At 45.1% G+C, this 12,500-nt stretch overlaps 1 protein-coding gene across 1 annotated transcript in view; it reads right to left on the minus strand.

Annotated features, from left to right (window-relative positions):
- Positions 1-5,469: 5,469 nt before the first annotated feature.
- LOC308169355 (NLR family CARD domain-containing protein 3-like) overlaps positions 5,470-12,500 on the minus strand; it is a gene marked incomplete at both ends in the record, with an annotated part of 12,466 nt that continues 5,435 nt past the window's right edge. The window contains 6 exons of the mRNA XM_080544038.1: positions 5,470-6,002; positions 6,529-6,575; positions 6,765-6,935; positions 7,048-7,224; positions 7,497-9,273; positions 12,440-12,500. The exon at positions 12,440-12,500 is cut by the window's right edge and continues 108 nt beyond it. Coding sequence (XP_080400164.1) covers positions 5,470-6,002; positions 6,529-6,575; positions 6,765-6,935; positions 7,048-7,224; positions 7,497-9,273; positions 12,440-12,500 — 2,766 coding nt within the window. The remainder of the gene's footprint in view (positions 6,003-6,528; positions 6,576-6,764; positions 6,936-7,047; positions 7,225-7,496; positions 9,274-12,439) is intronic.

A 12,500-nucleotide genomic window follows, 5' to 3' on the forward strand; every position in this document is an offset into this window, starting at 1 on the left:
CCGGGGATCAATGTATACAAGCGAGCCGATCCATTACCGGTACACGAGCCCCTCCCATCCTACACATGCGTGCGCCCCGTTTAGTGGAGCGGTGAGAGACGAACAGATACTATTATGACATTGATATTCAGTGTCTTAAGACATCTCAAGATGTTCTGTGTCTCCAAGACACAGAAAATGGCTCTTATGCTCCATGTCTTAAGTGAGTGCATGAGTGCACTGTCTTCAGGTTAGGTCTTAAGACGACTTAATAAGATCTTGACAGACAAAATGTCTTATTTTGGTTAATTAAGACTTCTTAAGACATCTCAAGACAAGGTGATGGCTGGGTATGTATGATTCATACGTGTGTGTGTGTGTGTGTGTGTGTGTGTGTGTGTGTGTGTCTGCCTGTGTGTGTGTGTGTGTGTGTGTGCTCCCTCCTACCTTCCTCTAGCTCGTCCATGCTCGTGATCTTCCGGGTCCCGTCCACCGTGTAGATGTTCCTCACGCCCTGCGGCAGGTGCAGGTTGTCCGCCAGCGAGCGGGTCAGCTCCATCAGCAGCGCGTCGTACGATCGGAGCCGGTCGCTGGACATGGCGTACACCAGCCCTTTGAAATACCGGTCACCGTTCCGGTAGAACCGGACCTTCCTCGCGCGCTTCTCCGAGGTGAGCGTCTGCAGGGTGCGCGTGCGGTAGTAGCTGCAGTTGGCGCTGTGCGCGGGGCTCGGGACCAGGCTGCTCCCCCGCGAGCCAGAACCGGTACCGGCCCCCCCGGTGCTCCGCGTGGACCGCCCGCGGCGAGCCTTGTCCCGCTCGTCGAAATGCTCCAGCTCGATCTTGTTCAGAGACATGATGGTGGCTGTCTGTTACCTTTACCGCAGATTCACTCACAGTTCTCCCGTTACCGAATCGGTAGGCTCTTTCTCACCATGAGGATGTTGGCTGTTCCAAGCTCGAGCCTGTGATCCACGCCGTATTGTCCGTTTCCTGCAACCACTATCGCGCTCCCAACCCCTCCGTTAATCAGCACCGGCTATTCTCTAACTGGTGAGGGATGTAGCCTATTTCCCGGTAATGCCAGCTGCCTAGCCGTGAGCATGTCCCGTTAACCGTACAAAGCGCGCTCCTCCATGCAGACCCCTGCCGGTTGCCTCTGGGCAGGGCGAGGAGGGGTGACGACGGGACACGACGTCAAATCATCGACATCAACAGCTTTTACTCCAAAAGCCGAATCAATGAGTAGTTGTGCAATTACGGCTGTAACGTTGCAATGCACTTCGCTGCGCTGCGCTGATAATAATATTATTATTATTAATAATAATAATAATAATAATAATAACCTTTATTTGTATAGCACCTTTCCTGCAAACGTTGTAGCTCAAAGTGCTTTAATCATTATATAACCGTCATGTAACAATTTAGTCATTTAAAGGCAATATATATATATATATTAAAAAAAAGATAATATGATAAATAATATCAATAAATAAATGATGATAGAAGACAAAATCCACCGCGCGACGGTGTGTGCACGTTCTCACACCGATGACAGCGCCGTTAAAACTCACGAGACGGGCGGCTGACGTCGCTTTATAGGCTCTTAGAAATCGGTCGCTACGGGGCTCTGCGCTCTTGTCTCACACACGTCCGTCCGTGGCGTCGGTGGCGAGAGACTCCCGGGATCCCGACTGCGTCCAGAATTAGGAAGCAGAAACGTCACAGGTTCCAAAGCCAACCGGATTCCGTTCCTCCTGGCGTGGAGCTTTTTACGTTCTGGAGGACGACACGCGCCACCGGTTCCACGGCCGCAACGCAGCAGCCGCGAGACAGCATGGCTGCGGCAAGAGAGAGAGAGAGAATGGGAGAGAATGGGAGAGAGAGAGGGAGTGTGTGTGTGTGTGTGTGAGAGAGAGAGAGAGAGAGAGAGAGAGAGAGAGAGAGAGAGAGAGAGAGAGAGAGAGAGAGAGAGAGAGAGAGAGAGAGTGTGTGTGTGTGTGTGAGTGAGAGAGAATGGGAGAGAGAGAGAGAGAGAGTGTGTGTGTGTGTGTGTGTGTGTGAGAGAGAGAGAGAGAGAGAGAGAGGGAGAGAGAGAGAGAGAGGGAGGGAGGGAGGGAGGGAGGGAGGGAGGGAGAGAGCGAGACGCAGACAACCACCCCGTTTCCAACCACCCCGTTTCTACGTGATCATCACATATTAATTAATTAATTATCCCATCCCTCCTCTTCCCCGGTGCAGCACGAGCTCCTCCAGCAGGTGAGCGGTGGACCGGAGCATCAGCGGGAGGAGGAGGTGGGGGGTGTCGGTTCCCTCTGGGTCCTAGCGCCGAGGACTTCGTTAGCCCCAGCCCAATGCCGCTCGTGCCCCGCCTGATTACTTCAACCAATCCTTAATTCGTGACGATTATCAAACACAAAGAGGTTGAAACATTGATGGTTCAAAGCGAACTGGATTCCTCTCATAACCGTTGTCTATGATTCAGATGTTGTTTGTGTGTGTGTGTGTGTGTGTGTGTGTGTGTGTGTGTGTGTGTGTGTGTGTGTGTGTGTGTGTGTGTGTGTGTGTCCAATCAGAGTCACACAGTAATCTTCCCCCATCTCTATGCTCACAAAGAGCTTTATTGTAAATTATTCAGGGTGAAAAAAAAAAGGAAGGATTATTTCTTCCATACATCTCCCACACATCTTAACAACAACAAAAACATCTCACACCCCCCAAATTTTTTTTTTCTCATCACACTACAACTAATCTAATACACAACAACTAATCTAACACACAACAACTAATCTAACACACAACACCTAATCTCACACACAACAACTAATCTAACACAAAACATTTAATATCAGAATTAGAATTACTTTTATTAAATCAATGTACAGGTACACAGAGTACAATTCTTGGATTCAGGTTCATCCGACATTGGCATTGCAGCAGGATACAAAATCAATAATAAAATAAAGCAGGATATAAAAACAACAAAATCAACAATAGCAGCGACAGCAGTATAATATTCTTAATGAAGGATGCACGGACACAGACTCAAAATAAGTGTGAGGCCCAATCCCGATTCTCTTTTCTACCACTTAGGCTCGTTTTGGAGCCAAGGCCTCCGAACAGAGCCACAAGCCGTAGTGGTTCCCCGGGGGAAATGGGACAACCCTTCACGACTAATACGTCATCCGTAGTGTAATGAATGGGTTAATTCATAGTCAGGACAGCGCATGCGCCTTAGAGAGAGTTCATGATATACCAGTAGGTGACTGACAGGTGTCGAGAGAACCGAAGTAAACTGGTTATACCTTTGTTGAACCCAGACTAAAGTGTCTTATTATTCTATGTCCAAGTGACATTACACGTAGTATTGTAGAAAAGCATTGACGCTCGCGATTCATTCACAACTTGAATGAACTTGAACGCTATCAATCGATCAAACAAGTCATCAAATAAAAAAGAACAATGCTTCATTATCAGACCATGACAGAATAAGCTCTAACCTGTATGAAACCTGTGCTCCAGTGGTGTAGTCTAGGTGATACGCAGGACTACGCCGTATACCCACTAGGAAAGGCCAAGGATTTCCGTATACGCACTTAAAAATGTGTGAGGATACGTAATGGCGTTTTGTGACAGAACTTTCACTTTAATTCATAAAATTCACCCCGTCTGTGTTACGAAGCGCTTGACTTTTTGACCATTGGGACTGACTATAGCGTCATATACCATCAACGGGCGGAAACATGAAATATGTCAAAATGCAGCACTATCATGCGCAGATCAGCCTTATAACATGTAATTTATATATATATATAACAGCACAGATATATTTTTATGGCGTTACGAAATCCGATGTGACAGGAACGCTGGAGAAACAGCCGCTGTCCACTGCATTAATTAACTACATGTCCTTGATGAGTCTCCCACTCACTGCCCTCCATCAGAAATGGAACATCCATCAATAATATTAGGCTACATAATAACAACTGCTCGGATTAGATTGCCGGTTGTTTTGGTATAATAACAACTATAGCGTCATATACCACCAAGGGGGGGGAATTCACGCCTATCATGCTGTCAAACACCACAGGTAATAATTTATTTCTAAATAAACATGATTGTACATCTCTGAAATGTGAATCGCGCACCTATTTGTTTCTATTGGGAAGGCTGTGCTTGACACTTCCATGGGACTGATGCCGGGGCAGCGGAACACGGTGACTGTCAGCCTGTGACAAACGCGCTCCGGTGTCCTGCCTGCTGTCCCAAGTGCGCTGGACTGTGGAACTTTCTATGTTAAGCACCTCGGCATAACAGCAATTTTTTTGTTATGCTTGTTGTAAAGAAAAGGTCTATAATGCATTGAAATGACATTAAACTAAGATAATACGATGGTTATCATAATTTTTCAAGTCTTTAATTACAAGTAATTCCAGAAAAAGTAAATGACATTTCAGGCTCGCTTCCGTATTACGAGAGCGAAAAGAACATTTCTGTAGATGTTTCACAATGCATGCCGGAAGGGAGTCTCATGGCTCCGAATCGAACGAGGGTCAAGATTTTCTCCAAATGGAGCCATGGAAAACCCTAACCCTCCCCCTAAACCTAAATGAGTAATGAATTGGGACGCCACTACGGCTACACGTGAACGTGCAAAATGGAGCCGTAGGGGTGAAAACGGAGCCGGAGTGGTGAATTGGGATTCACCCTAGGTTTACTGGGAGGCTACAAAGTACAGAATCCCGTAAGGGACATATACTACACTCCTCCCCTTTAGCTAATAACCTATTATGCTAAATTAACCCTTTATCCAGGAAACTAACTAAGTTCACACTGCAGGTCTTGATGCTCAAATCCGAATTTTTTACACAGACCCGATTTTTTTGTTTGGCAGTTCACATTACTTTTAAAATGTGACCTATATTTGACCTACATTGACTCCCGTGTGAACATTCCACGGCCCTGAACAGACCCGCATGTGCAGGACAATAACAATGACGTCAGGAGCGCACTGTTTATGGAAATAACCATGGATAATAATAATAATAATACATTACACTTATATAGCGCTTTTCTAGACACTTTTCAAGATAGTTCAGACAGGGGCGCGTTGCTAAATATCAGACATGTATCCGATATAATACCACCTCTGAACGCGACCCAGGTCGTCTTTCAGAGACGTCCAGGACTAGGCCAGATCATATGTCGTTTTGGGGACATTTATGACGTCTTTTCCAGGACGTCATCTCAACAACTTTTTGGTGACCTAAACAGACGGTTGTATTCCGGTCATTAAAAAGTTGTATATATGGTCCCAGTTGTATAGGCTGTACAGAGATGTCTACAGAATCCCTGGTCACAATGGCTGGTTGCCTGATTTCTAACCTAAAATTTTCAGTTTATTTAATTAGCTGTCATCCCTTGAGACTTGCAACTCATTCCTTAACACCTCTCTCCATTCCAGCATTTCTCCACCAGGGATCACTGTAGGCTATTCTACCGGGCACAGAGACACAGAGGAAGGGTAGACCACCCCAAACCCTGGGTAGAGAGGCCCAGTGAACTTTGAGCGGAACGTGTGCAGGAGGGTATGTGTGTCAGAGGAGACCCTGTAGAAGGACAGAGACCCTGCCTCCCAGTCTAGATAAACCCCCACTCTGATGGAGCGGGCCGAGTAGGCGGGGGTGGTTCTACTTTCGTCACGGTGCCGGGCGGTGTAACTGTCACCGGAGCGCGACACGCTCCACGACATACCGTTGCGTCCGAGCTTACAGTCGTCGCCCGTCCCTTTCCTGCTGAGTTCTCCATACGTCACCCCGATGTCAGCGGGAACGGTGACCTCTGCCTCCCAGTAATGGCGGCCAGTCAGACCCTCTCTGCACAGCACCTGGCTACAGTGGTCGAATCTGTCCGCGTGGTTGGGATACGCCTGCTCGTCTTCCCCACATGTCGCCTTGGTGTTGCCCTCGGACAGAGAGAGGCTGCTGTGGGCAGTGTCCGGGTCCAGGGTGAGATCACAGGCATCTGTGGGTGGATAGGGAAGGGATTGCTTCATTGTCCAGAGGAAACGGTTCTGAGACACACACGCACACACGGTTACACGCTTACACGCATGCATACATACACAGGCTTCATAGTTCTAGGGTTATGGCTAGGCTAGACTTCATAGTTCTAGGGTTAGGGCTAGGCTAGACTTCATAGTTGTAGGGTTAGGGCTAAGTTAGGCTTCATAGTTCTAGGGTTATGGCTAAGCTAGACTTCATAGTTCTAGGGTTAGGGCTAGGCTAGACTTCATAGTTATAGGGCCGGTTTCAGAGACAAGGCTTAAGCCTAGTCCTGGACTAAATCACACTTTCAATGTAAAATCTCCATTGAAGATGTTTTTTAGTCTAGGATTAGGCTTAAGCCTTGTCTGTGAAACCGGCCCCTAGTGTCAGGGCTAGGCCACTACCATTACTCTCTACAATGGAATCAAGGCTGATCAGAACTAACATGGAAGACAAACACTGTATTGGTACAACAGTAATATTCACATAGGAAACACACTTACATTTTGCCAGGCCTGCCTTCAGTCTGCAGCCTCCACCATGGTCTACACTGTGGGGAGAGTGTATAGACTTGAACTTTACCGCAAAGACACATTGATGTCTTTGCAATCACACCTAAACATTGGACTCACATAGAAAACATCAGCAGAAGAAGTTTGTTTTGTCCATAAAATACATTTGTATAAAAAATAAATAATCATGCACAATGATAATTACTCCACATAACAATAATACATACTTAAGGACATCCAGCCTACAGTTGTGGTCATCTCGTTTGGCACGTAGCAGACCCACTCTGTCTCCTGGGTGATTGTAGCTCAGATCCAGCTGTCTCAGGTGGGAGGGGTTGGAGCTCAGAGCTGCGTCCAGATAAACACAGCCTTCTGCTGTGACTCTACAGCCTGACAATCTGCAGAGGAACCACAGCAAATGTAACTTCTAATGGTTCATCTTAATCATCTCTTTAAGTGTGACTAGACCAAGACCTCTTGATGAGAGGTACCAAAATAAAAAGTACTGACTTCAGTGTGTCCAGTTTACAGTGTGGACTCGCCAGTCCAACACAGAGCAGTTGGATGCCTGTGTCCTGCAGCACGTCATTGTGGCTCAGGTCCAGCTCTCTCAGCGCTGAGTCTGGAGACCGGAGCGCTGATGCCAGGGTCTCAAAGCCCTTCTCTGTGAGTTGACAATCAGAAAGTCTGCAAAGAATGTGACAGAAATATGTGACATGGTCTGGTGAAAAGTCCCCAAGTAGGGCAAACTCATTTTAATAAATTATGAAAGTGCAGATTGTAAGCTTTCAAAGGATGTGTCATACAAAACTACTGAAAATAGAAGATATGCTTGTTGGTACACCTCAAACCAAATACCGGAGAAAATCGCTCTGAATCAAATCAGATGCGTTTGCTATCATCGCAGCAGCTAAGAAAGAACATCGCTATGAACAACATGTTTAGCAACGTGAACTTACTGGGCTATTCTGAAGCATCGGACGGCTGGGAGCAGCCTCATCCACCCTGCTGGAGTGGTGTTGTATTTCCTCAGGTCAAACTCATCCTCCGTCTTCCCTGACATCAGCAGCATATCAGCCAGAGCAGAGCAGTGTGCAGGTGAGAGTCCACCTCCTCTGTTGGATCCGCCCGCCTGCTTCTTTGACCCTAGGTACTCCAGAACCTCTTTTTGGACCGAGTCGTCTCTCATCTCATGCAGACAGTGAATCAGATTGATGCAGCTGTCCGGGGAGAGGGTTTTTCTTCGGATTGTTTTCAGGTAGGTCGTCACCTTCTTCGTGCTCTCTGGGCCGCTCTCTCCCACTGTCAGAAGGCCACGGAGCAGGCTCTGATTGGACGAGAGGCCGAGGAGGAAGCGGAGGAACAGGTCCAGGTGTCCGTTCCTGCTCTCCAGGGCTTTGTCTACGGTGATCTTCAGCAGCTCGTGTAGGGATGTCTCTCCATGCTGAGGCTCGAGGAACGACTTCAGTGCCTTCGTATTCTTGCTTGTGTAACAGTGGAATGTGTACAAGGCTGCGAAGAACTCTTGAATGATCAGATGCACGAAGCAGAACACCTTCTTCTGATGAAGCAGGGATTGTCGTTTAAGAATTTCTGTGCAGAACCCGGAGTACACAGAGGCCTCTGTGATGTCAATGCCGCACTCTCTCAGGTCTTCTTCATAAAACAAGAGATCACCCTTCTCAAGGTGTTCAAAAGCAAGTTTCCCAAGCTTCAGGAGAAAGTCTGGCTGCAGGAGCTTCTCTGTGTCTGTCCCTTCACTCTCTGCATACTTCTGGTTCCGGCGGTCTAGCTGAATACGCAGGAAATTGCATAACATTTCTGTCAGCGTTTGTGGGATTTCAGCACTCTTGTTGTCTCTCAAGTGATGTTCAAACACGATAGCCGAGGTCCAACAGAACAACGGTATGTGGCACATGATGTGGAGGCTCCTTGATGACTTGATGTGTGTGCTGATTCTGTTGGCCATGTCCTCATCACTGCTTATCTTCCTGAAGTACTCCTCCTTCTGCACGTCGTTGAACCCTCGTATCTCTGTTACCAGGTCAACACACTCAGGAGGGATCTGATTGGCTGCCGCAGGTCGGGAGGTTAGCCAGAGGAGAGCAGAGGGAAGCAGATTCCCGTCGATGAGGTTTGTCAGCAGCATGTCCACTGATGTTTTCTCAGCCATATCTGACAATGGCTTCTTGTGTTGAAAATCTAATGGAAACCGACTTTCATCCAGACCATCAAGGATGATCATAACCTTACAGTTGGCGAAATCGTTTTCATTCATCACATCCTTCATTTCAGGGTGGTGGTATTTCAGGAGTTGAAGCAGACTGAATTCTTTATCTTTGACCAGGTTAAGCTCGCGGAAAGGAAGCACAAAGATCAAATCTACTTCCAGATTTGCTTTTCCCTCTGCCCAGTCAAGGACTAACTTCTGCACTGAGACCGTCTTTCCGATGCCAGCGACTCCCTTGAACATGACTGTTCTGACGGGTTTTTCTCGCTCAGCAACTAGTGTGAACATGTCCCTGCATTTGATTGAAAATTCTGACGATGCTCTCCTGTTCATATATTGAATCTGCCGAACCTCATGTTCTTCATTAACGGATTCACTCTCTCCCACTGTGATGTAGACCTCTGTGTAAATGCTGTTGAGTACACCGTCCCCTGTTTCTAAACCTTCAAGAATTAACTTGCTTCTCAACAGCGTAGCTTTAAGTGTCTCTGTCAGTTTCTGGAGGTCTGAAAAGATAAAAAAAATATCAATAATAATTAGCATGTCACTAATGACTCATTCAGCAAGTTACGTCTTATATAGTTATAGGTCTCTGTGGTCTAATTAGCCAGGAAATATACAAATAAGCAAGATAATAGCCTATTATTAGTCCAGGGTTAGGGAGTTATATGTCTGAATAATTAAATCCTACAACTCCCATAGTGCTTTGCGGCTCCCAGACAGAGGCGTGTCTAAGCTTAGATCACTTTAAACACAAGTGATAGATGTATGTGTTGGCAGGGTGCTTATGGATGTAAATGAACCAGGCAGTAGCTAATTAATGAGCCGTGTTCACACCTCATTCAGTCCCTACAGTCCTGGAGGGTATTCCACGAACGTTGATTAGTATATCGGCGATAAGAATAAATCAGGCGATCAGGCAACTCGGGATTGGAATTCAAGCCTCAGGTGATTCCTCGAACGAGGATCAGGCTTGTGTCATGAGTGTTCACAGAACACCGGCTTAGAAATCCTCGATATGGGCGCGTGCACGCAGACATAAAGAGCCCCGAAAAGTCGAACTGTCGAAATGAAGATACTCCACTCTGCAGGGGTCCTACTTTTGCGCAGCATTCCGACTTATTGATCTTTATGAAGACGGAAAAATAAGATGTAAAATAGTGCAATACTGCCGCAATTAACAAGGCGAGGGAAATGGTTTGGCAAGAAATTGCTGACCGATTAAATGCGTAGGTCATACTAGCCCCAGTTATTGTTATATGTTCATATTTTAATAAATGAATATTTACTACTGTGGTGATATCAGCAGCAGGCTACAACCCGTCATATCGTCATGATGGCATAGTGGTATCGACCGCTGCCATAGTATTTATTTGTCATTTTAAGACGGTGGTTCAAATCCCTCTTCTGACACACTTTTTACTGCATTTCGTTGTCTGAATCTAATCTAAAATCTCATCTAAAAAAGTATGTAGGCTATAAAATGATGGTGCAGGCTAATTTACAAGAACTGACATGATTACAATGGTGTTTGAAGCCTTTCTGAGTAGTAAATGATGTTCTTCGAACTGGACCCTGGATTTGGCATAGATTATTTTTCTTATGATTACTGATGGATAGATGATTCACTAAGACAGATATATCTATTGTAAATCGATTTGCATGAAGGCTTCGGTTAAATGTAAAAAAAAAAATAAAAAAATATATCAAGTCTCGAACACACAACCTTTGGAACTCTAGCTGGCTGCCTTAACCACTGCGCCAGCCACACCACTATGATAATGCAAGTTGATAGACATACCTATTTTTTATTATTATTATGTTTACACTTTTTTATTTATCTATCGATCTATCTATCTATCTATCTATCACACAATCAAACTATCTATCTATCGATCGATCACACTTTCAAAATATCAAATTATCTATCTATTACACAGTCAAACTATCTATCTATCTATCTCATAAAAAGTGGGAACTAATATTTCCTAAAAGACACTTGAGGAACTGTTGTTCGGGATGTAGTTTCCGCCTGTGAGAGATTTTTTGACGCACACATTACCTAAACCAGCCTGTAAGTCTGCTCGGGACCAGAATTACTCAGAAGGATTGGTTGCATAGCAACCAAGCAGCGAATTATTTGAGCCACATTGATGGAACCGACCGCAAGCTTATTTAAACCTGGATCAGAGTTAATCGCCTGGATCAGAGTTAATCTCGCTTAGTGGAACAGGCCCCTGGGATTTTGCCAGTGAAAATAGCTGTTCAACATCCTCTGGGTTTTCCCCCATGGCAGTAGTTTCAACAGTTTGAAAACTCCCGCAGTCCCAATCAATCTCTCCACTTACATTATGTCTTCATCCAAGATATGGCATGCATACGTTATTAATCTGTGTAAATTAACGTTTGCTATTCTGTTGTTCAAAGAATAAAACTGGAACATGTATCACATGTTTGTCGTTGTGTGAAAAATGAATCTGTAGCGCAATGCGCATCAATCAATCAAACTTTATTTACAGCATAAGCATGGATTGAATATTTGGTCACCGTCCTATTCAACTGAGGTACTTTTTGACATGTATGAGAAATGAACAGTGCGCTGTTCATTGGTTTGTCTTGTAGTCATTTTAAAAGTGTTATACTAGCTGTGATATAAAGTGAATGTTACATGCCTAATGCCTAGACCTTTGATGCGGACACTTATTACTTGCCACTTTCAGAATTGTATTTATATAGCTTAAGTCATGCAATGAATGTAACATCTTGAGCTGGACTTTAGCGGGCAGAATACATTACAACCACACCACCCCTATTCATATGCTAAATGATGTACTAGCGAGGTGTTGGAATAGCTATCACCTATTAATTTCAATGGGGTGTCGGGCTTGGGTTACACCCGCTTGGGTTACAAATATTACATTAGATTAGATTCAACTTTGTCGTTGAATCACGGGCACGATTGTGAAATATTAAAACCAAAACATTCGGAATGATTTGTTATTGTAATGCTACCCTTTCTCTCTTTTCTTTAATTTCTTTCTTTTCTGTTCTTTCATGCTCTCCTTCTCGTTCCCGCTACTTTTTTCTCCCGCCTGTTCGGGTGCACGACAGTAGTAGCCTAAGACCCACCATTGTGGGTGCAATGTATTGTGCAAGACAATAATGACATTATTTAGCTCAGTAGCTAACTTTACCTCATACGGTTGTAGCCTACACTACAGCGTATCACGTGACGTGATGACGTGTTGACAGACGGTAGCAATTTGATTGACAGCTGATATTTTGGGACGGGGTGGGACATCAGTATTGGATTGAAATTGGAAAAGGTTTCCAGGGTGAATTATTATTATTTTTATTATTACCGTATACATTTCTTTAGTAGGCTACCAGTCGCGAGCGACTTGGAGACTCATGTTGAGGAACCTTCATGGTAAATAGTGCTATTTTTAGAACAACCTGCAACTGTGTTGGCTACCCCTGTAGAAGAGCGTGGCACATTTGGCGCTGACAATGCTTAGGTTGTGGGTTCAATTACTGCTGGGACCATATATACTGAAAAATGTACCGTATGCAATCACTGCACTGCAAGTCGCTTTGGATAAAACGTCAGCTAAATAGTCTTATTTGATTCCATACTTGATTCCAGACTTGATTCCAGACTTGATTTCAGACTTGATTCCAGACTTGATTTCAGACTTGGTGTAAGCTCTGGACTTGTTCTGGCCTTCTTTCC

The sequence above is a fragment of the Nansenia antarctica genome, assembly GCF_963989245.1.
Source record: "Nansenia antarctica genome assembly, chromosome: 13".
Classification (NCBI taxonomy): domain Eukaryota; kingdom Metazoa; phylum Chordata; class Actinopteri; order Argentiniformes; family Microstomatidae; genus Nansenia; species Nansenia antarctica.